This window comes from Physella acuta, unplaced genomic scaffold, assembly GCF_028476545.2.
Source record: "Physella acuta isolate Inbredline_101_S28 unplaced genomic scaffold, ASM2847654v3 ptg001038l, whole genome shotgun sequence".
Classification (NCBI taxonomy): domain Eukaryota; kingdom Metazoa; phylum Mollusca; class Gastropoda; family Physidae; genus Physella; species Physella acuta.
In genome coordinates this window covers 124779-151326 of record NW_026732555.1, presented here as the reverse complement: position 1 = coordinate 151326, position 26548 = coordinate 124779, and the positions used below count along the sequence as shown (strand labels likewise).

Genomic DNA, 26548 nt, shown 5'->3' with positions numbered 1-26548 from the left:
TATATATATATATATATATATATATATATATATATATATATATATAAATAGATAGATATACATAGATAAATAGATAGATATATAGATTGATAGATATAGATGTATAGATCTTGATATATAGATATATATATACATAGATATAATTATACAGAGAGAACAAAACACACAGAGAGAGGAAAAGAGAAACTATCTGATTTAATTAATTGTAGATTTACTAGACTATAACAACAAAGGAATTAAAGCCTTTACTCATGCATTCATTTATATTAATTTTGTGACCATTTTATCAACACCAACAATATCACAGCAAGCAAACTCAATGCATGAAAACAAGCAAAACACATACTATCAGAAAAAAATTGAAATAAGGTACAAACATAGAATGGTTGCTATGGAATCAAGAGTATTACATCACAAAATCGCACATTTTATAAAGTCGACCAGACAGTCAATAGGCAGATAGAGTTTCTGTGTTATTGGCATAGAAGGGAGAGTGTGGTCAGTTCTGTGACCTGCTGACGTTACATACTATTATGAGAATCAGGTACCCACCAGAGCTGGCAAGACTCAGGGACATCCTATGGACTCAAGCTTGGGCACTGTTGACTTTTGGTTAAACCATTTTATTTTTAAAATGCAAATATAGACCCCCCTCACCCACAAATTGTTACTATTGTCCATTACCCCAGTCAATGGAAAACACCTTACTGAGAAAAAAACATTTTAACACTTTGCTATGTGATCTGAGACATGAGAGCGAACTTGTTTTCACAAACATCACACTCATATTTATCTTCAGAATGTTTAAATATGTAACTATAAAAGTAACTTTTTACTACAGATACTTTATTTATAAAGTTATCTAATATGCAAATTGTTAAAAAAAAGTTAGATGAAGCCACAATTTTAATGGCAATTATTATTCAAGAATGTTCTTATGACTTTTTAAATTAGACCAAGGAAAAAATTCTTAGGACTAAAACAGTATTTTTTTTTTCTGGTAGGTAAAGAAGATTGCTGCTTTAACTTTTTAAGACAAATATCACTTTCCTACTTAGATTTAGAATGAGTAGACCTACTCTTATGTTTTCTTAAATATCTTATTAGAGCAAACTTTTTATGACAAACATCACATTCATGAGGTTTATCTCCTGTATGTAATTTCATATGGGTAGTCAAATAAGATAGTCGCTTTAAGATTTTATGACAAATTTCACATTCATAGAGATTTACAGAATGAACCTTCTCATGAATAATCAAATATCGTCTGAGAGCAAAATTTTTATGACAAACACCACATTCATGGGGCCTATCTCTAGTATGTGTTTGTTTATGTCTTAACAGATTCTTTTGGTTATTAAACTTTTTAAGACAAATACCACACTCATTTTTATCTCCAGAATGAATAGTCTTATGCTTTTCTAAAAGAGGCTTAGAAAAAAAAGTCTTAGGACAAACATTACACTTATAATGTATCTCTCCAGTATGGGTAACTTTATGTTTTTTTAAATTACACTTAAACACATACTTTGCATGACAAACATCACACACATGAGACTTCTCTTCATTATGAATTATTTTACGTTGTTTTAAAAGACACTCACACTCTTTTTTACAAACATCACATTCGTGGAGAATATCTGAAGAATAAATTTTTTTATGAGCAGACAAATTAGATTTGTGCATGAATCTTTTATGACAAACATCACATTCATGTTGCTTCTTGAGTGTGTGAACAAGTATGTGCCGCTTTATGAGATTTAATCTCACAAATTTTTTATTACACACCTCACACCTGAAAGGCTTTCCTTCTTGATGAAGTCTCTGGTTATTTGAAGAAAAATCGTTCAATGATTTTGAATTCTTAGACTTGAGTTCTTTTAAATCATTATAAATCAGAAGTGCAAGTGTTTCAATTAAAGCAGTTGTATCTTGAGAGTGTTTTAGCTGTATTTTTGACACATCTTGTTTCTCATTCTTAGAAGCTGCAAGTGTTGATCTATCTGATTCCTTACCCTCAAACGCTGAAAATGTTGAATCCTGCAATTTTGTGTCCTCACAATCTAAAAATTGATTTAAAGCATTTGGTTTAATCCTCTCACTTGATTGCTGCTCAATCGCAGATGCACTTGCCAATCCTTTAAAAATATTTTCTTCTTCCATTCATATTGGCTTAAAATAAAAATAAAAAACAGAAAAGAACTTATGAAAATATAGCTTGCTATAAAACAATAATAACTTTCTAATCTCTATACAAAATTTTATACTAATGGATTATCACATTGTCATTGTCTCTACTCAGGCTTCACAAGACAAATTTTAAATAAATCTAGATTTATGTATAAAGATTATGAATAGAGTATTGACTAGTAAGTTTAGTAACCAATTCTAGAGACAAGGTATTTTGCAACATCACAATCTTTCCCATATATGAAAAAAAAAGCTTCATTAAGTCTAAACTCATAAGTCAAAGGCTTTACTCAACTTTACTGAGCCTATTACCCTAAACCTATTTGATGAGATTTTGTGATAACTTCAATTCAGATGTATTGTAATTGTTATTTTAAACAGGGTATTAAAATTTTAAAAGTATTATTTTTCTGAATTAGGGAGCTGTCTAAGTCCTAAGTCTTTGGAAAAAGTTTAACTATAATTAAATTACATATAAATTAAATACTTTAATAATAATAATCTAAGAGATCTAGAAAATCTAGATCTAGACTCTAGTTTCTAAAATCTAAGACATTCTAAGCCCAATCTAAAATCTAAGCTCAGTTTAACTTAAACTTTACTTTAAGTTTAGTCTGCTAAATAAAATTATTAGAAATCTGGACATCTCGTTTACTTGCTAGACCATTCTAGTTTAGAATTTAGATCATCTTAAATGTGATTTTATAATCTACAATTCTAGCTAGCTTCTAGATCTAGGCCTAGATTCTAGATCTAGATCTAAAACGATCTAGAGAAATCTAGTAGATATCTACCTAGTCTAGATCTAGATCTTATTACTTTTGATTTTTATTTATTTTATAATTTTAGGTTCAGTGGCGCCTGCTAAACTTTTTCAACCGCTCCTTGGAAATTAAATTCGAATAATAACTATTGTCAAAATGTGGTATCGCATTCTTTGTTTTATCCACATAATTGTAGTCTCTAGCCTATGTCTCAAAGCCCAGCTATTCTGAATTAACCTGATGATGCCACCAAACGCCGCAATGCAGGGAGGGGGATACAGGTTGTCCAAATCTAAATGGTGTCGAAAATTTAATTAAACAATTATATTTATGTAATTATATTTTCGCGCATATTATCTATCTATATATATATATATATATATAATTCTCTCTTCGATACCCTAGAAAACACCAAGCTGTAAGCGCGCCTAGCAGCCCCCTCTCTTCCTCTCTTGGCATACCCCTACCTCCCCCACCCCCACATGGTCTGGTGAGCTGTGGTTCACGCTAAATATTTACAATCGTAGAGCCGGGTTTAGTGACGGCTATTAGGGGCAAATAATTTAGTTTGAAACGATTTTAAACTTAGGGGAGGTAACTAAGAGTAGGCTGCTTTCACGTAGGGGGGGGGGGCAGTGTGTAGGGTAGGGTTGGGGGAAAGGAGGGTATTATCGTTCTTAACGACCTACTGATAGTGTTTTAAAGCAAACATTTTCAGTGGCAGCACTGGTACTGTCGAATTCACAAATTATGAATAACTGAAAAGTAGAAAACAAAACAACTAAATAGCGGCATATGATACGCCGCGGGTCGGCTCGTATTTTGTAAAAAAAAAAAAAAAAAATAAATTAAAAAAAAACCTACAGCACCGATTGATTCTCTGGGCCAAAAAGCAGAGGTTTTTTCAACGTCTATTGCCCTCCCCCACCACAACTACCGAACTGACTGTAGTGACAAACTCATCATAACATAAGCAATTTTGTGACGGTGTGAGATGAGGGGGAGGGGTTTAAATGGTGTGACGTCACATTTTGGCATATTAAAAAAGCAATGTTAGAAAAGAATTTTAATCAATAAATTTATATTACAATTTATTAAAATAATTTAAAAAAAAAACGCACAATAACGGCTAAAATTTTAATATTACTTAAAAAAAAACAACTCTCTAACTCATCCCCCCCCTTTCAAAATTCATCGCCCCCCCCCCCCCCCCCCCCGAAAGAAATTAAATTCATATAGAAAATATATACTTTTAACAAAGTCTACCCCCCCCCCCCCCACCCCGGAGAAAAAGTCTGGAAGAAGCACTGAGAGGAACATGCAGACGTTGTCTTCAAAATGGTAGCCTCCGTTTCACTTTCATGATTTTAGTTAAATCCATAACTATTCCTGCTTTTATTCATTTTTTTTATTTTCATTTTCCAAACAGGCTCCACCTTCTTTAAAAAAAAATGGTCGAAGGGATTTGGGAGCAGCCGATCCCTCCTCCTCCGCCCGCTGTTCAACGGTAGGCCTATATGCTTTTCTCCCTAATCTAGTTCTTTATTTGTGTCTTTTCGCCACATCTTAAAATTTAATGTAATAGCTCTACAATTAACATTATTAAAAATATAATAGTCCTATGCATATTATATTTATGAATGACGACGCACATTGTTATATAATGTTAACGTTGTTCTCTTAGTGTTTTTTCAGCAGGCTGGGAAAATGTACCATAATATTTTGGTAAAACAAATAGATACAGTAAAAAGTAAACATTTTCCTAGTCATGTGACCTGCCGATTGTAAACAGACGTGATGTGTCGTTGATGTGGGAATCAATACATCATAGTTTTTGATAGACAAAGAATATGAGTAATGCTACCTTATTTATTTTAGATTAGTTAAACCATCCAGTCATAGTTTATACTTTCTAAGTAATTAAAGGCAGTCACTATTCTCAAATAAAAATTAAAATAAAAAGGCCAGACTACTCCTTCCTACAATCTTTGAATCTACAACTTACAACTACACTCAACTCAACATGGGGCCTATTACATAAAACAATAACATTATATGATTATAAGTCAAGTCTTATGATTAAGTTCATTAACATTAAAAAACATTAACTAACTAGTGACAGTGAGTACTTTTGGGAGTAATAATGCGTTGGGCATAGATCTACTTACTAGAACTATGTTAGGCATTGTTAGGTACAGACTGAGAGACTCACCACTCTCACTTCTCAGTTCTCCAAGACCAAGTCAGGGCAAGCAGACTCATTAAACTTATAGTATTACTTATAGACTATAAACTAGGCATTTTGATTTCTGCTGTTTCGATGCAGAAAAACCACTTTCAGACTTTTTAACCCTCTTAAGACGTAGCTTTTTTAGAGAGCCGGTGCTAAGAAGACGGAGCCTACTTTCAAGTTTTGCACTTGTATCACAAAAAAATTTTGAAAAAAATAAACTAATTATTTTACATGCATAAAAATATATATTATTTGTTAGGAAATTGAATGAGCTAATATGATTTTTATAAATCTAATAAAAATCTCAACATACATTTATGTGAGCTTTCTGATTTGCATAATTTATGCACGAAAAAAATTTGAATGCACTAAATTACAGTAAATTTGTATAAAAATACGTTTTTTCTCTCTGTAATGCTAATCTAAATAATACACAAACATCTATTCAATAATCTGAACTAATTTACTGATTATTATTTCTACATTAGAATTTCTAAGTATATTTTTAGTATATTTTGATGACTGGACTGTTGGACATAAGAAAATTTACGATAGGACTCACGGCACTAAAAAAATCGATAAAAAACAAAAAAATGAGGCAAACTTTCAATGGAAGTCGCCATTGAAGTGCTAGATATGTACTATAACAGTTAGAAGCAATCTGATTGGCTGATACGATACTAGAAAGCCAATCGTGTGGCTTCTACTATCACGGCTGAGACCCGGCCGATAGATCGGCCGGTCGTCTTTTTGGCTATAAAACCGGCGGCCGATAGATCGGCCCGGGCGTCTCAAGAGGGTTTTAAAGTGTACGTGTAGAAATTCTCCATTTTTTTAATAGGAATCGAAGCATAAAATCATAGTCATAGGACTGATTAGTTAGGTCATATATGCTATATGACATACTTTTCTAAAGTTAGTCTATATTATATAAGCCTAGCTAGTTTGAGCTACATAAAGGTTTAATGTATTATGGATATTGAGTCTGGTCTTAAACAATTTTCGGGTGTCCCCAATAAATACTGTAGGCCAACCCTGTATCATACTCAATTGTATTTAATAAAGTAATAGTTAATACAGTGACAATTTTTTATTAGGGTTTATGCGCATAGTCAACACTTTTATGTAATACTAATAAATAGTTAAAACTTTTGCTTGTTATGTTCATGATTAGTTGACGAGATTTAATGCTTATGCCATGCTCATTAAATGTTCATCTAAAATAAAACAACTATTGGCCTAAACAATTTTAGCATTACTATGTATGCTCACTTTGATTTTAAAAATAAAACAAGTACAAATATTATGTTTATATTATGTTTCAAGACAGCTGAGTTCAGTGTAGATTTTATTAAGTATAACTAACGTTTTAAGTAATGATATATGTTTTCAGGTAGTTCGAAGTGAAAAACTCAAGAAAAATGAAGCGCAGCAATCGAAGTGAGTCTGATAGTCAAATTGTTGTCAAGGACTCAACTCCACTAATCAAGACAAAGTCTCAGGATATTCAAGATGGTCAGTAATTTTTAGTTACTTAATTTAACATGGGGATTTCGCTGTTATTTAAGTAAATTTAGTATGTATACCAATCGCAAGTAAAATTGTGAACACGAATCACTGATAAATTTTAAGGATTATTTTAATATTCTTGTGTATTTATATAGCAGCATACATAAGTAAAACAAAAGTAAATTTTGATCAGTTTATTATTATGCTAATTTCGATTTCATTTCGATATCTAGTAACGAATCCATTCACTTAATGGTCACTTACTGCATTACCATGAACCTAGATTTACTGAATTTATATTTACAGAAATAAAGTTGTTACTAGTTCTATGTCCTCCCATTAAATGCAGTGTATCCTACAGCTGTAGCAGACTAAGAAATAGTCTGTCCAGAACAGTATCTAAACAGCTGTTTGTTTTCCTTATGTTATCTTACACACAATGTGCCTTCTAGAACAGGCTTGACTCTGATATTGCCAATATCATCTAGGAAGCTTTTGGATGACGAATCATACATCCAGCTTATTTATTCCTGTGTAGTCCTTGAGGAGCAAAGGGTTGCAGTGTAGGCCCTATTGATTTGGGGCAGCTCCCTTTAATTTCAGCTGACAGCCTTTGATTTTCATGCTGTCTTCCTCCAAGATTTTCTAGGTCTGCCTACTTTTCTCTTTCCTTGTGGGTTCCGTTACAACATTCGCTTCTCAATTTCTTTATCTGCACTCCTCTGGGTGTGTCCAATCCATCCCAATTCTGGGATTTTAAATTCCCCGTCTATGAGCTGTTATCTTGTGGATTGCCACAGGTTGGATATGGAGATTTTGCCTGGCCATTTTTGTTTTAAATTGTGTTGTAGCTACTTGATAGTGAAGGACTGTAGCCTGTTACATACATCCAATTTGATTTTTTTCTTCATATTTAATTGTAATGTTGGATGGGATTTCCTCCAATAAAATTATTTTATTTAGTATTACATGTTATGCACCGTATATGCAATAGTTTCAGATTTCAGCCTGTTTTTCTTTTTGAATTTACTTCTGTAGTCTTTGTCTATCCAAAAACACTACAAGTCAGTAGTTGATTGGTTTTTGGAGTTGTCTCTCCTAGATTGGTTGCTGTCCCCAGCTACTGATCCTCATCAAACTTGGGGGCTTTTCAGATAAATAACCATGAACTTTACAGAACTGACCATGCAGATTTGTTGTTCTATTTTTGTATTATCAACATATCACAACCTATGAGAAATTATGTACAGTTATTTTAATACATTTTATTTAAACAACTATCATGAATAAGTAAATTATCATTAACTAATTAAAGTGCTCATATAATGTTGACTACTTCAGCTGACTGGTAATGCATGATGACATTATTTAGGTTTCTCATAGTAGGAAGTGGCTTTAAAAATTTTCATTCTGCTCAATGAGAAATCTAGAAAAGACAAATGGTATGTTAATAAAGCAGTTTATTGCAGAGATTTTATACCAGGTTTTTCTGCATTTGTTCCTTGTTTTAATATTATGTATATTTTGTTATTATGTTTGGATCATGTTGAGTTACATGTGATCTTCTATTATGTAATTAGTTGCTTTAAAATTAGTTTAATTCTTTATAATGATAATATATTCAAATTGTTTTAAAAAATTTGCAAACTATAATGACTGGTATAAAGATGCCAAATTGTAAATTTAGAATTTCTTAAAATTAAATTTTGGATGGATTAAACAGAAAATCATTATTCAGGAACCATTGGTCAGAATTTTAAACAATTTTCACCATGAAACCAATGTTAAAAAGCATTAGGACTAATATAAATAGTCTCATTTCAAACCAGTATGGAGGGTCACACATAGATATCATATATGTTTTGATACATTTCTTTCAGTATTATCATTGTATAATTATTTATTAATGATTTGTTGTTTTAGGCTGGCTAATTATCTTATTCTGCCTAATTACTTGTGTGTCATTAAGACAACAGCTCCTTGTCTCACTACTGTTTACTTAGCATTATAAATAACCCAATGATTAATGGTATTTGTGTACACATGGGCCCACTACTGCGACACACTGGAACCCACTGGAATGTCTTTGCTGTCAACAGGCTGAAGGTGCCATGTTGATCAGACCAGATTGTTTGAAACTATCTTTAGAAAACTTGTAGTAGTAATATGAGTATATCTGTAAAAGGTTTGGATTTTGTTCTCGTTATTTAAATTGAGATGTTTTAATTCTCAGACATGTCTTTTAACTAAATTCATGTATTTTTTAATATTTGTTTTCTTGTACTTTTACTGCGTCGATATCTAAAACATGATTTTTTTACTTACTTTTTAAATTTTATTTTGATAGCAATTGTAAAATTCATAAATGCACTTGAAAAATAAATATGATAGATAACTAAAGTCATATTCACATTTATCATATTCTAATAATTTGTTTTTGAGTTACATGAAATACACTACATTTAGTTTTAAGAACTTGCAAAGTGTAATAAATTTTATCTACAGACTTAATACCCATTTGAAAATATTTGCCCCGATATTTTCATCTCAATCTTTTGATTTCATTTACTTTCTTTTTAAACCATTTTAACTTGATCATTTTATTTAAGCACTGTATAATTAAATTCATATTTTTATAAAGTTTTCAACAATATAACTCTTCTCTTCTAAAATCACTTTTGTTTTGCCAGGGTCATCTGTGGTCAGCTGGTGGAGAGAACTGCGGCCGTACAGCATGTACGTGCTGCTCACCCTCCTACTGGCCTACCTGCTCAACCAGCTTGACCGGTACATGCTGGCCATCACCATCATGCCCATGGCCCAGGAAATCAAATTTGGAGACCAGGGTTGCATGAAGAATGAGTCCAGCCATGATAAAAGTAGCAATGTAACTTGTGGGGCTGTGACTGAAAGCAGGTACAGATTTTATACTGATAGTGTGTTTTATAAGATTTACATTTTTCTGAGATCTTTATTGTTAGGTCTTAGAGACTAAAATAACAAGGGTTTGAGTTTTGCTTTGGTACTTTGGAAGAGATAAAGGTTAAAACTACTTACTTTTATAAATTAGATAGAGTTTAGGTTCAGTTAAAGGGCAACACTGGTGAATGTAAAAGCATTTGGCTGAAAGTTTGGATCTCTGTTTGGACTTGTGACTGTAGAACGTCAGTGAGTCCATCCAGCTCTGATGGGTACTTTACTTACACTGGTGAAAGTAAAGGCGGCTGGGCATGGTGCTGACCACACCATCCCTTCATTTACCGAGGTCAAGAAACATATAACCTATACTTCATCTGCCCAAATGATTCCCAGGTCTAAAGAGGACCTTGACTTTTTTTAAAGATGCATTTATAATTGTTTACCTGTTAAGGATAAGATATAGCTGAAAAGCCAGAGTGATGCCACTTTCCCTTTTAGGATTTTATAAAGGCTTAAGACTTGGGTTAAATTTGTGTTAGACATTGTTATTAGCCATTAACTTCAAAGTATTATTAAATCTCTGTTTCTATTAAAAAAGGAAAGCAATATATATACCATTTTTTTGTTGTCAGGAGTAGAGTTGAACTATTGAAAGAGTACCTAAAACGTTAACTAAACCTTCCTGACTAATGTTCTGCAAAGTTGTGCCTTTGTGATAAACTTAAATAATATACTGAAGCCACACATTGCAGTTTGACTTTCTGTCCCATTCCACAAGTTATTCTTGGTGCACCATGGTTTATCTTGTTCCCAGTTATAGTAAAAAAAGAACAAGCAACTACAGAATTAGCATATGTATTTGAAACAGAGTTCAAGTAATTATTAGTTCAATTACTTGAGCCAGTGTGGACTATAAAAACACATTGTTACTGTCAGTGCTATCTTACTTGAAATCACCATTTTGATTAACTGTTCACATAATAGCAAATTCTATTTAAAGCTAACTGGGTTAGGTTAGAAGTTTCTAACCTTAGGTTAATAACGTACAGGGTGAGGACAAGTGAGGTTGTTGACTAGGTGGGGAGGGGGGGGGGGGGTGCATGTTTTATCAATTGTTATTTTGGGTGAATATAAAATACATTCTGCTTCTAAATATTGTGGGATGTTTAATAAAGAAGACACCTTTCAGTCTGGCAGGTGGAATAGAGTTCACCTGTTTTCCAGTAAGTAATGTTTCTCTTTAGACCTAGTGATCCTTTGGGCAGAGGAAGTAGAGTATATGTTTCTTAACCTCATCATTTGAAGGGAAAGTCTTATCTGGTTTTAGAGATGAGAGAAGGCCAGTATTATGAGTGGGAAAGATGAAACTACTGTAGATTCAGCTTGTTCAGAATGCTCTAAAAAATAAAAAAACATGTTGCCATTTACAGTCTGTGATGCTATACTACTGTAGATTCAGGGTGTTCAGAATGTTCTAGAACAATAAAAAACCTGTTGCCATTTGCAGTCTGTGATGCCATACTACTGTAGATTCAGGGTGTTCAGAATGTTCTAGAACAATAAAAAAACATGTTGCCATTTGCAGTCTGTGATGCCATACTACTGTAGATTCAGCTTGTTCAGAATGTTCTAGAACAACAAAAAAACATGTTGCCATTTGCAGTCTGTGATGCCATACTACTGTAGATTCAGCTTGTTCAGAATGTTTTCGGACAGAAGCAAACATTTGTTCCCTCGTAGCAGCCATCCCATTTAACACAATGTTTCATTGTTGGTTGGGCACCAGCTGGGTTAACACTTACAATAGAGAACAAAAGCTATGGATTTTCCCCTTGATGTTTGTATCAGCTTGTTTTATACCTGGCTGCTGAGTAGGTTTTTTAAAATGGCAGTTACAGCATAAGTCAATAAAATGTGTTGACTACCAGGATGTTTCTATTTATACAGTTTGAGCAATGAATAATTTTGCATCTATTACTAATACTATTTGTACAGTTTGAGCAAATGATAGATTCTTTGTCCATTACTGTTTATACAGTTTCAGAAATAAAATATTTTAAATAAAAATACACATTTAGTAACAGAAAAAATATAACTTTTCACTCTATTCTGAAACACATGTTTAAAAAAACTGAACGTTGGTTCTTGCAAAACTTGCCCTTTTATCATGGCCCCGGAGAATGTAGAGCAAGTCCTTCATGACTACCCCTTGTAAAACTAGGTGCAATCCAAACACTGGTCCATATACACCCCACTCAAGGAAAAACTATATGGGGCACCCGCAGATCTCGAGGCCACAGTTCAGTTCTTCCACAAAAATGTCATTGTTGTTTAAATCCTCCAACATAAATAAAGAACGCAGAAGAAAAAAAAGAAGAAAAGACTATTCATAACTTCAAAGGAAAAAAATAAAACGAGTTATCTCTCTTGCTACTGACACTACACTAATAAGACCTGACTCATGGTTTAATGAAATAGAAATGAGAAAGTATTGATAAAATGTATGATGTGCTAAATGAACTTAAGTGTGTACTAAATTAATTCTCTTAGCACATAACGAAGCACAAATTCAACATTGTACATACCAGTGGCGGAACTAGAAAAAAAGGGCCACCCCGCAAAATTTTTTTTAGCCCCCCTATATATATTTATATATATATATATATATATATATATATATATATATATATATATATATATATATATATATATATATATATATATATAACAAAGGGAAAATGAATATACAAGAGCGTGGGTGGTGTCTATAGAATAAAGATAATCCAACCGCAGCTAAGGTAATCTTTTTAGTAAACAACCATCAAGTCAAAAATGCAAGGACATTAAAAAAAATATTTAACTAGCAAAATTTATTATGGTCGGCTCTGCCCCCCCCCCCCCCCCCCTCGCATTACGGGGTCTGGCGGCACTATAGTTTCACCCCTGGTACATTCATCATTTCTATAGTGGTGTCATCAGACTGACACAGCCGTTGGGAAAGGTAGGAGTTTGGGGTGAGTTGAGAAATAACCGGCCACCATTTAAATATTTTTTTTAGCTCAAGCCAAATACAATTATTTGTTGCTTTACTGAATAACTTCAAATCCTTTTTGCTGTCTATGTGTTTAAATTATACAGTTCTAAACTTTTCTTTATAAAAGAGTCAATTGTTCATCAAAATCATCCCAGTATTTGTGGGATAGATAGATTGATAGAAACTTGGTTTTTTATTTTGGTGTGTTTACCGTAAAAATACATACATATCATTAAATCTAAGCAGTTGGTAAGAAAAATAAATTCGCTGTCCATATAAATGAGTGGCCAAATGGTTTCTTATGGAACATTATACTAAACCTTATATGAAACAGAGGAACTCTACTTCTTCTACCCTAACAGGAAAAGATAATGATGCACTAAACAGAAGAATAAGATTACTAACTCATGTCAATCCAGAGGCGTAGCGACCCTTCCCGGCACCCGGGGACAAACTTTTCGATTTGCACCCCCCCTCAAGATTTCGATTTGCACCCCCCCCCCCCCTCTCAAGATTTCGATTTGCACCCCCCCCCCCCCTCAAACTTTTGATTTGCACCTCCCTCAACCTTTCAATTTATTTTTCCAACCCATTTTGGCGCCCCCCTAAGGTTGGCGCCCGGGGACATATGTCCCCCTCGCTAGGCTACTGTGTCAATCTGTCTAAAACTAACTCTGATTTACATTGTGGTTTTCAAATTTTTAATACATTTATTTATTTGAATACTTGTAGCTGCCTGGCGATACACAGCTCAAATGGGACGTCATTATGCAAGTGGGACTACAATGGTCAAGGCTGGGCATATCAGATCCTGGCCGGTCCTGTCTTCATACTTATCTACACCTTTGCTGGTATATTTATTGGGTTCGCTGCTGACCACTACAACAGAAAGCTGATGTTGGCCTTTTGTCTGATATTCTGGTCGGCCATGACTCTGTTGACTGGTTTAGTGAAGGAGTATTGGCAGCTGGTGATACTGAGGTTTCTGTTGGGATTGGGGTAAGTGTTTGCTAGGACTGGGGTGTTTGTTTGGACTGGGGTGTTTGCTAGGACTTGGGTAAGTGTTTGTTAGGGCTGGGGTAAGTGTTTTTTTTAGGGCATATTTCAACATTTTTTCTCTTATCTTTTTTTTTATTGTGGATACTTAAAACATTTGTTTTTATGTGTAATTATTGGGGTATATTTTTATGGATGTTAAATTATTACTCCTCCATTTATTGCAGTGTTTGTGATTTACTTATGATTCAAGCTAATAATTTAAACATAAATTCACAATGATTTTATGAAACCATAAATTAGTTTTTTATTTTTTTTTAAATCTAGAATTTTTTAAAATCAATTTTTAATTAAATTTAAAATTGCTAAAAGTCAAGTCATAAGTTTTATTTCTCGTTTGAATCCACCTATCTCTTATTACTACCTAACTCATAAAACTCACAGTTGTTAATGGCATGCAATGACAGAAATAATTTTAGAGGTACCAATTAAAGCTGAGAGAACCTGAGCTTTAAATTCCGACCAGGGCCTTATCATAAGCTATTAGTCCAACACTGACCTTCTCATATTTTTTTTAATAATATCAGTCAATACATTCTTTTATTATTCACAATAGCATAAGAAAAAGTGATGTATTTTTTAACATATAAGATGACAAGGAGTATAAGATGACCTTCTTATTCTGCTCTCTTAATTGAATTTATGTTGGAGGATTTAAACAAGTCCAACTTAGTTGATGATTGACTGTGGTCTCCACAATTAAAATATAGTTTGGAATAAAAGCAACCCTTTAAAACATTTTTTGTCAAATATTCTCTTGGTTTTAAAAAAAATTTCTTCTTGTACATTAAAAAAATACTATTACATTTTTAAACAAGAAAGGTCAAATGAAGTAGAGTTTATCTGTTTATAGGCATTTTGATGCAGTATGTTCTTTCTCTATACTTTTTTTAGTAATCGCAGTGACATCCAACACTTATACTTGTCAACCAAGTTTGAGAATTTCTGGCTTGTAATCGTATGAGTGAATAGTAGAGCCAAAAATCTAGAGTTCAGGTCACTGGTTAGTCATAGCACATCCCTGAGTCCACCCAGCTCTGATGGGTACCTAACTCACATTAGGGAAAGTAAAAGCGGCTGGGTATAGTGCTGGCCACACTATCTCTTCTTATGTCAAGGTCACTGAAACAGGTGAACTCTACTCCAACAGCTCCATGCGCCATCAGGTTTGAAAAGGAAACTTTACTTTAATCATATGTATATCTTAACCCTTGACCTTTAACCCCCTCAGTGAAGCGGGAAGTACCCCATTTGCTGCCTCCCTGATATCTTAACCCTTGACCTTTAACCCCCTCAGTGAAGCGGGAAGTACCCCATTTGCTGCCTCCCTGATATCTTAACCCTTGACCTTTAACCCCCTCAGTGAAGCGGGAAGTACCCCATTTGCTGCCTCCCTGGTATCTTAACCCTTGACCTTTAACCCCCTCAGTGAAGCGGGAAGTACCCCATTTGCTGCCTCCCTGATATCTTAACCCTTGACCTTTAACCCCCTCAGTGAAGCGGGAAGTACCCCATTTGCTGCCTCCCTGATATCTTAACCCTTGACCTTTAACCCCCTCAGTGAAGCGGGAAGTACCCCATTTGCTGCCTCCCTGATATCTTAACCCTTGACCTTTAACCCCCTCAGTGAAGCGGGAAGTACCCCATTTGCTGCCTCCCTGATATCTTAACCCTTGACCTTTAACCCCCTCAGTGAAGCGGGAAGTACCCCATTTGCTGCCTCCCTGATATCTTAACCCTTGACCTTTAACCCCCTCAGTGAAGCGGGAAGTACCCCATTTGCTGCCTCCCTGATATCTTAACCCTTGACCTTTAACCCCCTCAGTGAAGCGGGAAGTACCCCATTTGCTGTCTCTCTGATATGTTAACCTTTGACCTTTAACCCCCTCAGTGAAGCGGGATGTACCCCATTTGCTGCCTCCCTGATTGCGGACTATTTCACCCAAGCTATGCGAGGCACTGCCATGGGAATATACAACTTTGGCATCTACTTTGGTTATGGCTTGTCTTACGCTGTGGGGAACTTTATCACAGTGGCAAACATTAATGGACAGGTCAGTTTTTATTTGTCATAACATATATACATGGCTACATATGAATGGACAGGTCAGTTTTTATTTGTCATAACACATATACATGGCTACATATGAATGGACAGGTCAGTTTTTATTTGTCATAACAAATATACATGACTACATATGAATGTACAGGTCAGTTTTTATTTGTCATAACATATATACATTACTACATATGAATGTACAGGTCAGTTTTTATTTGTTATAAAACATATTACTTGCTGCAAATATGAATGGGCCTACCTTGCAGCTATTATGTCAGTTTTAATTGTCATAAAACATAACTTGCCATTAATATGAATGGACAGGACAGTTTTAATTGTCATAAACCAAATACATTGCTGCAAATATGAATGTACATCTCAGTTTTTATTGTCATAAAACATATTACTTGCAGCAAATATGAATGCAAAGGTCAGTGTAATTGACATATAACATATACCTAGCCATGTTGAATAGATGACTGTGTTTACAATTTAATTGCACCGTTCACTGCAGAAGTGTCATAAGTATTACGAGCCGACCCGCAGCGTATCATACGCCGCTATTTAGTTGTTTTATCTTCTACTTTTCAGTAATTCATAGTTTGTGAATTCGACAGCACCAATGCTGCCATTGAAAATATTTGCTTTAAAACACTATCAGTAGCTCGTTAAGGACGATAACCCCTCCCCCCCCCCTTCCTTTCCCCAACCCAAATTATCTGGCCCTAATAGCTGTTACTAAATCCGGCTCTACGATTGTAAACATTTAGCGTGAACCACAGCTTACCAGGCCATGTGGGGGTGGGGGTGGTAGGGTATAGCCTAGCGAGGAAGAGAGGGGACTGCTAGGCAAGCTTACAGCTTGGTGTTTTCTATCATCTCCAAGAAGAGAATTATATATATAGATTGCGTGTATGTGTCAACTAGCATTGAAAATGAAGTTTTTGTTTAAAACCAATGTCAGTGAACTGTTTTTAAACTAGGGCTGGTGCTGGGCCTTCATACTAATGTCAGTGAACTGTTTTAAACTAGGGTTGGCGCTGGGCCTTCATACTAATGTCAGTGAACTGTTTTAAACTAGGGTTGGCGCTGGGCCTTCATACTAATGTCAGTGAACTGTTTTAAACTAGGGCTGGCGCTGGGCCTTCATACTAATGTCAGTGAACTGTTTTTAAACTAGGGTTGGCGCTGGGCCTTCATACTAATGTCAGTGAACTGTTTTTAAACTAGGGTTGGCGCTGGGCCTTCATACTAATGTCAGTGAACTGTTTTAAACTAGGGCTGGCGCTGGGCCTTCATACTAATGTCAGTGAACTGTTTTAAACTAGGGTTGGCGCTGGGCCTTCATACTAATGTCAGTGAACTGTTTTAAACTAGGGCTGGCGCTGGGCCTTCATACTAATGTCAGTGAACTGTTTTAAACTAGGGCTGGCGCTGGGCCTTCATACTAATGTCAGTGAACTGTTTTAAACTAGGGTTGGCGCTGGGCCTTCATACTAATGTCAGTGAACTGTTTTAAACTAGGGTTGGCGCTGGGCCTTCATACTAATGTCAGTGAACTGTTTTTAAACTAGGGTTGGCGCTGGGCCTTCATACTAATGTCAGTGAACTGTTTTAAACTAGGGTTGGCGCTGGGCCTTCATACTAATGTCAGTGAACTGTTTTAAACTAGGGCTGGCGCTGGGCCTTCATACTAATGTCAGTGAACTGTTTTAAACTAGGGCTGGCGCTGGGCCTTCATACTAATGTCAGTGAACTGTTTTAAACTAGGGTTGGCGCTGGGCCTTCATACTAATGTCAGTGAACTGTTTTAAACTAGGGTTGGCGCTGGGCCTTCATACTAATGTCAGTGAACTGTTTTTAAACTAGGGTTGGCGCTGGGCCTTCATACTAATGTCAGTGAACTGTTTTAAACTAGGGTTGGCGCTGGGCCTTCATACTAATGTCAGTGAACTGTTTTAAACTAGGGCTGGCGCTGGGCCTTCATACTAATGACAGTGAACTGTTTTAAACTAGGGTTGGCGCTGGGCCTTCATACTAATGTCAGTGAACTGTTTTAAACTAGGGCTGGCGCTGGGCCTTCATACTAATGTCAGTGAACTGTTTTAAACTAGGGTTGGCGCTGGGCCTTCATACTAATGTCAGTGAACTGTTTTAAACTAGGGTTGGCGCTGGGCCTTCATACTAATGTCAGTGAACTGTTTTAAACTAGGGCTGGCGCTGGGCCTTCATACTGCCTGGAATTCCAGGGATAGCTATTGGCATTCTGATAGCACTGACGGTCAAGGAGCCAGACAGAGCCAGTAAAGTGAGCAGTGAGAAAGATCTGGAAGATTCCGTCACCACCCCGGCTGCTAGGGAAGCCACACCCCCACTGAAAGAGAGGCTGATAAAAGTCCTGCGTGCTTTCATCAGTCCGTCACTTCTGCTGTTGTGTCTAGCTGGCTCTATCCGCAATGCAGGTAAAAAATTTAAAATCAGCATTAAGTAATGCAGGTAAAAAGGTTTTGCTCATTGGACCATTAAGTAATGCAGGTAAAATAGTTTAAACTCATAATTAAGTAATGCAGGTAAAATAGTTTGAACACATAATTAAGTAATGTAGATGAAAGAGTTTAAAATCATTATTAAGTAATGCAGGTAAAATAGTTAAACCTTGTCAGATAATGTTGATAAAATAGTTTTAAATCAGCATTAAGTAATGTAGGTAAAATAGTTTAAAATCATCATTAATGCAGGTAAAAAAGTTTGAACTCATCATTAAGTAATGTTGGTAAAATAGTTAGAACTCATCATTAAAAAATGCAGGTAAAATAGTTGAGCTCATCATTAAGCAATGCAGATCAAATAGTTTAAAATCATCATTAAGTAATACTGGTAAAAATTAGAATCCATCCAACAGGTGGCTATGTGTGGGCCAACAACTCTCTTATAATCTGTCCTACTTGTGTATGCCTACAACTCTCTTACAATCCATCCAACAGGTGGCTATGTGTGGGCCTACAACACCCAGCCCTACTTTGATGCCACCAACGTCTCCAAGGAAACCGTGGGCTCCTACATGTCCTGGATCCCCCTGGCTGGAGGCAGCCTGGGCGTGTTGTTTGGTGGCTTCATCTCAGACAGAGTGGTCAAGAACCGCGGCCTGTATGCCAGGATTGTTGTCTTGGTGGCCAGTCAGGTGAGAGGGGTCAGTTCAGTCCCTGGGGTGGTAACATGGGTGGGGGGATGCTGTTCTGACATGAAGCTTGTGACAGAAGGCATTGTGACAGAAGGCTTTGTGACAAATGGCATTGTGAAAGAAGGCATTGTGACAGAGATTCCAATATAAAACAGTCATTCATCAACACACAAATAAAAGAAATGTGGAGAAAATAGTTAATAAATCAATTAAATGTAATTTGAATGTACTGTTCTTTGTTTGCCAAATAAACCTATATTTTTCTGCATTGAAGTCACAGTATGTTGCTGAAATATCATTTAGAGATTAATTTAGATAATTAAAAAATGTAATTGAGCAACCTATACTGTATTAGCTATGCTTTCTTAAAGCATTGTCTAATCTTTTATTTTGTAAATATATTTTTGTTCATAAATGTGTGTGTATTTTGACATTCTTTTAGTTTCATAATTTTTGAGTTAATGTTTTTTTATTTTCTCCAGCTGGTCGCCGCCCCTTTTGCAGCAGGTGCTTTGTTCCTTGATGTTCCCTATGCCTTTATTAGTTTGATCCCTGCCAATGTTCTTGGTAAGTTGGGGTCATTAGACAACCCTATTTATATTAAACACTGTTTATTTTAACCCTTTTTAACCTATAATTTTAGTGTTTAATCATGCTGATGTTAATTTTATTCCTACCAATGTTCTTGATAAGTTGGGGTCATTAGACAACCCTATTTACTTTGAGAATATTAAACACTTTGTGTTAACCCTTTTTACTCTATAATATTAGTGTTAAATGATGCTAATGTTAATTGGATTCCTAAAATAAATTATGACAATTTAAAATCTGTCTCTCATTCTTAAGTCATGTTTTATATTGTCTTAAGTTCAATATAGCATAACATTATAAGTGTATACTATTTGGCCTATTTTAGAATAAATTTAAAAATTAACAGTTAAAAATTTTTTTCAATTTAAACAAAAATTATCAGACTTTTGTAATCTGGCATTCATCCTCAAGACATCCTTTACCATAGTTTCTTCCAGGCATCCCAAAGAAAGTCTAACCCCCCCCCCTCTCCCGAACAAAATGGGATTTATATAGAAAATATTTACTTATAAAAGTGTCCGCCCCACCAGAAATTTCAAGAGTTCTTTACAATGCCATAAATTTAATGCAGTTCAAGCTTATAATTGTTTGTCTGGCCAGGTGAAATGTGGGTCGGCGTGACACTGGCCGTGGCCGTGGAGCTGGTGCCCAGCCAGGTGCGCACGTCTGCTGTGGCCGTGTACCTGTTCATCATAACCAACATTGGCGGGAACATCCCACTGCTGGTGCCCCCAATCACTAAGTCATTTGAAAACAGCGGCTTCACTAAAGCTCAGTCTCTCAGAGGTAATGTACTAGCTAGTGGATCCCTATAGTAGTCATGTAGTCTAAAGTTTTATACTGCTGCCAGCAACTTTTTTTTGGTATAAGATAAGGTAACCGTTTTAGACAGATGAAAAAAGAGTTTATATATGTCTCAGGATGATCGTGTAACCAATTTAATTGCCAGTTACCATCACAGACTCTTATTTCCAGGGACCTATTAAAATCTGTTTTACTTTGATCGCAGCAAAAAAACATTTTTACCACTTTCCAGTGTAAACATACAACAATAATTTGGTCTTTTTTATGTATCCTACAAAAAAACCAATCAGAACTGAGTATATTTATCATACCTTTTTAAATTTTAATTTAATCTAAATACGGTACATTTATCGTAGTTCACAAACAACCAATCAGAATACAGAATATTTACTGTGGTTCACAACCAATCAATCAGAATAGTTCACAACTAACTATTCAGAATACAGAATATTTTTTTTTGTAGTTCACAATCAAACAATCAGAATAGTTCTTGACTAACCAATCAGAATACAGAACATTTTTTATAGTATGAGAGAATCTTTTTTTCATTGTTCACAACATTCATCAAACCCAACCTAGCTACTTCTTATTTCAGGAGCGCTGTATATCTTGTACCCTGGATTATTTCTCCTGGGGGGATTTTTGTTTCTGCTGACCATGTTTGTTGTGAAGAGGGACCAAAGGCGTGCACAGATGGAAGTGGTCACTATGGAGGACCCGTGAACATAATCAGTTGGCTTGATTGTTATCATCTAATTAACTTTATTAGTGGTTTGGTTGTTATCAAGTCTAATTAACTTAATCAGTGGTTTGGTTGTTATCAAGTCTAATTAACTTCATCAGTGGTTTGGTTATTATCAAGTTTAGACATAGAGTACAAACCATAACATATCTAGTGCCGTTGAAATACTTTATTTAACAATTAAAACGCCCCACTACTAGTCATAACAAATATCCTTTAAATAGGTTAGAACTCAAGGCATATAGTATAATACAAACACATCCTTCTTATTGAAATAGTTTTAAAAATCCAACCATCATTTATTAGTGTTTTCAAATATTTTAACAATTAATTCAAAGCATGAACCATAACAAATTTTGGCATTTTGAAATATTTTAACAATTAATTCAAAGCATGAACCATAACAAATTTTGGCATTTTGAAATATTTTAACAATTAATTCAAAGCATGAACCATAACAAATTTTGGCGTTTTGAAATATTTTAACAATTAAGTCATAGCACATGTCATGACAGGTCTTTGTGTTATTGAAATTATTTTACTATCATGAGAAACAGTACAAAAACAATGTTTATGTCAGTGAAACAGTTTATTGGTTGATATTCTAGCATAATCCATTTAAAAAATGTACTAATTCATTTTTCACATTCAAGCACAAACTATAAGAAATCTCTTGATCATTTGAATAGCTTTCAGATGGGTACACATGAAGACCTATGAAGAAATCTGTAATCTTTGTTTGTATATATCTCTCTAATTCCTGGCATACTTACTGCTCAATACATATCTCTGTTATTATGTATATTTGTTTGTAACCCTACGCTACCCTTGAATATTGTTATAGGTTTTTTCTGTATACCAATGTCTCTAAATGCCACAAAAATAAAAAATAAAACTGAATGTTAGATAACTCGTTGTAAACTGTAAGCTAATTAAACTAATTAAAGATAATTAACTTGCTCATGTCAACCCTAATACAAATCCCACAAGTTTTAAGCCTAGCCCTAACACTAAACTTAGTAATACAATAAACCTTACAACTAAACACATTGTTTTGAAAAAGTTGATTTAGTTGAGAGATTTAGTTTCTTGTCAAACTCTTTAACAAAGTATACCACACAAACAACTAAAACAATCTCTGTTATGTACTTAGCTTGTTACCTTAATTATTGAGGGATTTACCCATAACTTAAAGCAAGCAGTAGATCATGACGAGCCCTTAAAACATAAGGAGTTTACCATTATCGACCTAGCTTGTAATATAACTTATGGCTAGTGAAAATGTACTAATATTAGCGGATCAAAAAACAAAATTAAAAACGTATAAAGTATGTGCAGTTAAAAAATATGAGATAGCAAAACAGAAACAAGATAAAATTTACAAACTGCAACATACTTTTAAACCTGTTGCTCCAAACCTTTTGTCTCCTCCCTCATCTCCCCCCCCCCTCCACAAAAACACATGATGAATTTTTACTAGCATAGAACATCTACACATAAAATTTGTTCTCAAGTAGTCTTCTCATATCTAAATTCAACATCTGCTATGTGAGACTTCTAAATAATTCTCATGCTCTTATTTTAAAGTTGTGCTTATGCCAACAGTTCAGACATTAAGCAATTTATAATAGTACTCCGTAACATCGAAATTTTTCATCACTTTGTATTTATCTTGTTTTCATGTTAGAAAAAAATCAAACTAAATTTTTATTCCTATTTCAAACTTCTTAAAATTATTTTTTAAACTGTGATATTATTTGTGTTCTTTTTGTTTCCATTTTTCTTCCAATTTAAAGTTTGTATTTTTCAATTTGTGGTCATTGCATGAAATATGATCAAACACTATTTTTTCTTCTTAAAAATGTGTTTCACTTAGTTATTTTTAGAATTATTAATTTAGTTAACAGTCAATGAGTTGTGCATAAAATACACCACTAATGTTATTAAGATATTTAACATAAAAGTCCATTTTGTTAAGAATATATTTACAGTAAATACCAATTATGCTACAAAAAAAATTATAACTAAACATTTTATGAAAGCAATTTTTTTAGTAAATCATTTAATAAGACAAAGAAATGTATAGCCAAACGCAATAAATCCTATAAAGATATTTAGTATAACAATTTATGTTTCATATAAGTAAACCCAGTTAATTTTATAAAGATATTTGTAGTAAAACACTGTTTATATTATGAAAATAAATGCCTTAATAGTAAAACCTGTTATGAAGACTTTCCCAAAACTTACATGTCACTATTTATATTCCAAGGTGCATTGTTAAAAATCTTAATTAATTTGCTCTTACTTAACTTTCTGTGTTAATTTATGTTTAAAAAAATGGTTTGGTTTTTTATTAAAAATCATTTTTGTCCTTTCCTATTAGCCATATTGTACTTCCTATTATTGAAATGCAGCTATCAACAAAATTCTAACCTGAAACCTAATTGTACATCTAACCCTGAGAGCTGAGCTAAAAAAAAATCTTTTGTTTCCTTTGTATAGCTGGATGTAAACATATAAAATGCTATTTATTTGCTTTAATAACATGCCAGCAGGCAATAAAACTGAAGTTTACCTTTATAGACCTAGCATGCAATCTAGGGTATGGCAGCTGAAGACGTACCAATACTGTATTCATTTTTCTGTGATTGTTATTTAGCCTCAATACTTAATATGTTATTGGAACAAATAGTTTCTTTATTTGTAAAAGTTAGCAATTTATTTTTTAATAGTTATGCCATTTTAAAGATAATCTCACTTAAAAAGTAATAGAAATGTTTTCTGTTTAAATACTTCAAATAACCATGCAAGATTTTTTATTGAGCCATAACTTGACTTCTTTTGTAAATATATTGTTATCAGATGTTCTTCTTTGTTGACATCCGGTATTTAGTCTCTCTCTTAAATCTGTCAGCTTTTATGTATGTTAATACAATGACTACTGTATTTTAATTGTAATATGTACATTTTCTAATTTTTAATACTACCTGATAACAGGTATTTTTTGTAACTATTTGGTCTCATTTTTCATACAGGGTATTTTTTTTTTTAAAACCTTACAAAATTGCTATTGGTTCCAAACTAAATACAGAGATATCTTTTTAAGGGTTGTCCATAAATGACGTCACACTTGTAGGGGGGAGTGGGGGTCCTTAATTTTGTGACAATGTGTGATGAGGGGGAGGGGGGGGGGGGGGTCAGATGTTGTGCCGTCACACTTTTGCATTATAAAAAAAGTAATTTTAGAAAACGAGTTTTAGCCGTTATTTTGCGTTTTAGAAAACATTGTTATAGGAATTGATCAAAATACTCTGTTTGACAGAGTTCTGACACAATTTTGGAAAAATATCGTTGTTTTAAGAAAAATTCAACTGCAATTTTTAGGGGGGTAGTAAGCTGAGGTGTGATGTCACTTTAGGGGGGGGTCTGGCTTTTTGTGATGATGTGTGACGCAAGGGAGGGGGGGGGGGAGGTAAAAATCATCAAAAAAGCGTGACGTCATATATGGATGACCCCTTATTGAACTGGAAACCTCAAGCAAATATTCTAGTAAATTGAAGTATTTTGGTGGTTTGGTTTGCAATATCTTTTTTTCTTGAGTCTAGGTCTGTCAGTTCTTCTACTTTTGAGCCATGTCCTTCAGTTTTTATCTGAAGAAATCTAAATTCTCTATTTATAGTTGTTGACTTAGATATAATTTTCAAGCTTTTATTTCTTGCTTACGTATTTATCTTACACTTGGTTAAAGGCTGGGCTATTTCAATCTTTCCATTTTTTTTGTAAGTTATTTTAACTTTTGTAACAATAGACATTTGACCAGATTTTTATTTTGGCCAAATAGGTGTGGTTTTTGCCAGCTGGTATCATTGTATTGACATTGTAGTACTTTACTATGTTCAATGTAATGTTTATCTTGTTTCCTTTTTTTGTTTCCTGTAATATGTTACATCTGTTCAATTATTTCAACTACTATTAAAGTAGCTACTCAATACTGGCATTAATAGTTTAAATTGATACCAATGTATTTCACTTACTTTGATCAAACCGGCTTTCAATTTAGCATATTTTATAAACTCTTTCATATTGAAATAATTAATTTAATCAACACTGTAGTATAATAGTAATGGCATCACAGCTGTGTAATGAATAAATGCAGCTCTTCCTTTAAAATTTTAAATCCTGCTACTGAGAAAAGCCTAACACCTAGAATCAAACATGGGTTGTAATTAAAGGTTATTACATTTTAAGTCGTCAGTACTAAAGTATAACATTCAATGTAGCCTCAAGATATTCTTAGAAGAAAATTTTTATAAACATTGCTGTCTGCTTTGATGATTTTTACCTACCCACACTCATAGATCATCACAAACCCCCCCCCCCCCCCCCCCCCCCCCCCCCCCCCATTTCCTACATGCCTTAGCTTACAACCTCAAAATTTCAGTTTAATTTTTTTAAACATCAGTTTCTTTCCAAAATATTGACTGAGCTTAGTCAACATAGATTATATTAATTGATTTATATTACAATTACAAAAGTCATTTTCTAAACCCTTAACTAATTTTAAAAAAATTCTGTTTCTCAAAAGAGTTTCTCAAATCATTATCTCAAATCAGTTTCTCACATTACTTAAAGAAGGCAACAGTTTCAAGTCACACTATCTGACCCCTCCCCCCCCCCCCCCGCTCATCACTTATTGTCACAAAATTATGAACTCCCTCCCCTGGAAGTGTGACGTCATTTAAAGGTGATATTTCTTCCCCCCCCTCTCCCCTTTCCCCCTAATGGATATTGTATTTTATCAAAGACTTTTTATATTCTGTATTCATCTTTTGGGTGAAATGAAAGCAATAAAATAACCCATTTGATCTGTCTTGCTGTTCATCTGTCTCTATCTCTCTGTGTAAATACTGTTTTGGAGATTTTGGAATTTAAGTGCCTTTCTCTCTTAATAAGTATTAACCACTGCAAATTGCATAACAGCTTAGACAAAACATTAATTGAAGGCTTGTGTTTTTCCTACTATCAAAATTTAACTTTCAACATCAGAGAGTCACTTCTTTAAAGTGAGTGATCTTGTCTTTACACCTTAAAATTCTATTTGTTTGAGATATATTTCAATATTTAAAGCTATAGTTAAAAAATTATTGTTGGACTAGAACTGTAAAACTGAATTGAAATTTGGAAGAAAATGGATCTTTAATTAAACAAATAATAATGAGTCCCTTCATATCAGTATTGATTGTTGACACCGAGCAGTAAAGTACAAGTTAAAAATCAATAATCAATATTTTTAATAAATACTCAAAACTTAATCAATGCACTTGCTCAACGAACAATTACGCTTATGCTTGTTAATTTTTTTTTATGTGTTTATATTTTTATGATGAGTCAGCAGGATTGGGTTTTCTTTACTACACACTAGACTTGCTGTGTTTAAGCTATCCTACACCTTGTTTAAGTAGG

General features: G+C 34.1%; 2 protein-coding genes across 2 annotated transcripts; one reads left to right on the top strand and one right to left on the bottom strand.

The window, feature by feature from the left end:
- Positions 1–801: 801 nt before the first annotated feature.
- Positions 802–2163, bottom strand: LOC131954899 (zinc finger protein 583). The gene has a single exon (XM_059318719.1). It carries the CDS (start codon positions 2161–2163, stop codon positions 1051–1053), a length of 1113 nt encoding a protein of 370 aa, XP_059174702.1. The 3' UTR covers positions 802–1050.
- Positions 2164–4728: 2565 nt separating this feature from the next.
- On the top strand, positions 4729–25451 carry LOC131954895 (protein spinster homolog 1). Its single transcript, XM_059318715.1, has 10 exons — positions 4729–4808; positions 6581–6702; positions 9387–9612; positions 13382–13648; positions 15597–15759; positions 17977–18226; positions 18749–18945; positions 19428–19512; positions 20137–20322; positions 20936–25451. Exons 2-10 carry the CDS (start codon positions 6609–6611, stop codon positions 21061–21063), a joined length of 1596 nt encoding a protein of 531 aa, XP_059174698.1. The 5' UTR covers positions 4729–4808; positions 6581–6608; the 3' UTR covers positions 21064–25451.
- The last annotated feature ends 1097 nt before the right edge of the window (positions 25452–26548 follow it).

Coding starts and splice junctions, on each gene's coding strand:
- LOC131954899 (XM_059318719.1), bottom strand. CDS start 2,163: ATGGAAGAAGAAAATATTTTTAAAGGATTGGCAAGTGCATCTGCGATT.
- LOC131954895 (XM_059318715.1), top strand. CDS start 6,609: ATGAAGCGCAGCAATCGAAGTGAGTCTGATAGTCAAATTGTTGTCAAG. Junction 6,703..9,386: donor GTCTCAGGATATTCAAGATG/GTCAGTAATTTT, acceptor TTGTTTTGCCAG/GGTCATCTGTGGTCAGCTGG. Junction 13,649..15,596: donor AGGTTTCTGTTGGGATTGGG/GTAAGTGTTTGC, acceptor TAACCCCCTCAG/TGAAGCGGGATGTACCCCAT.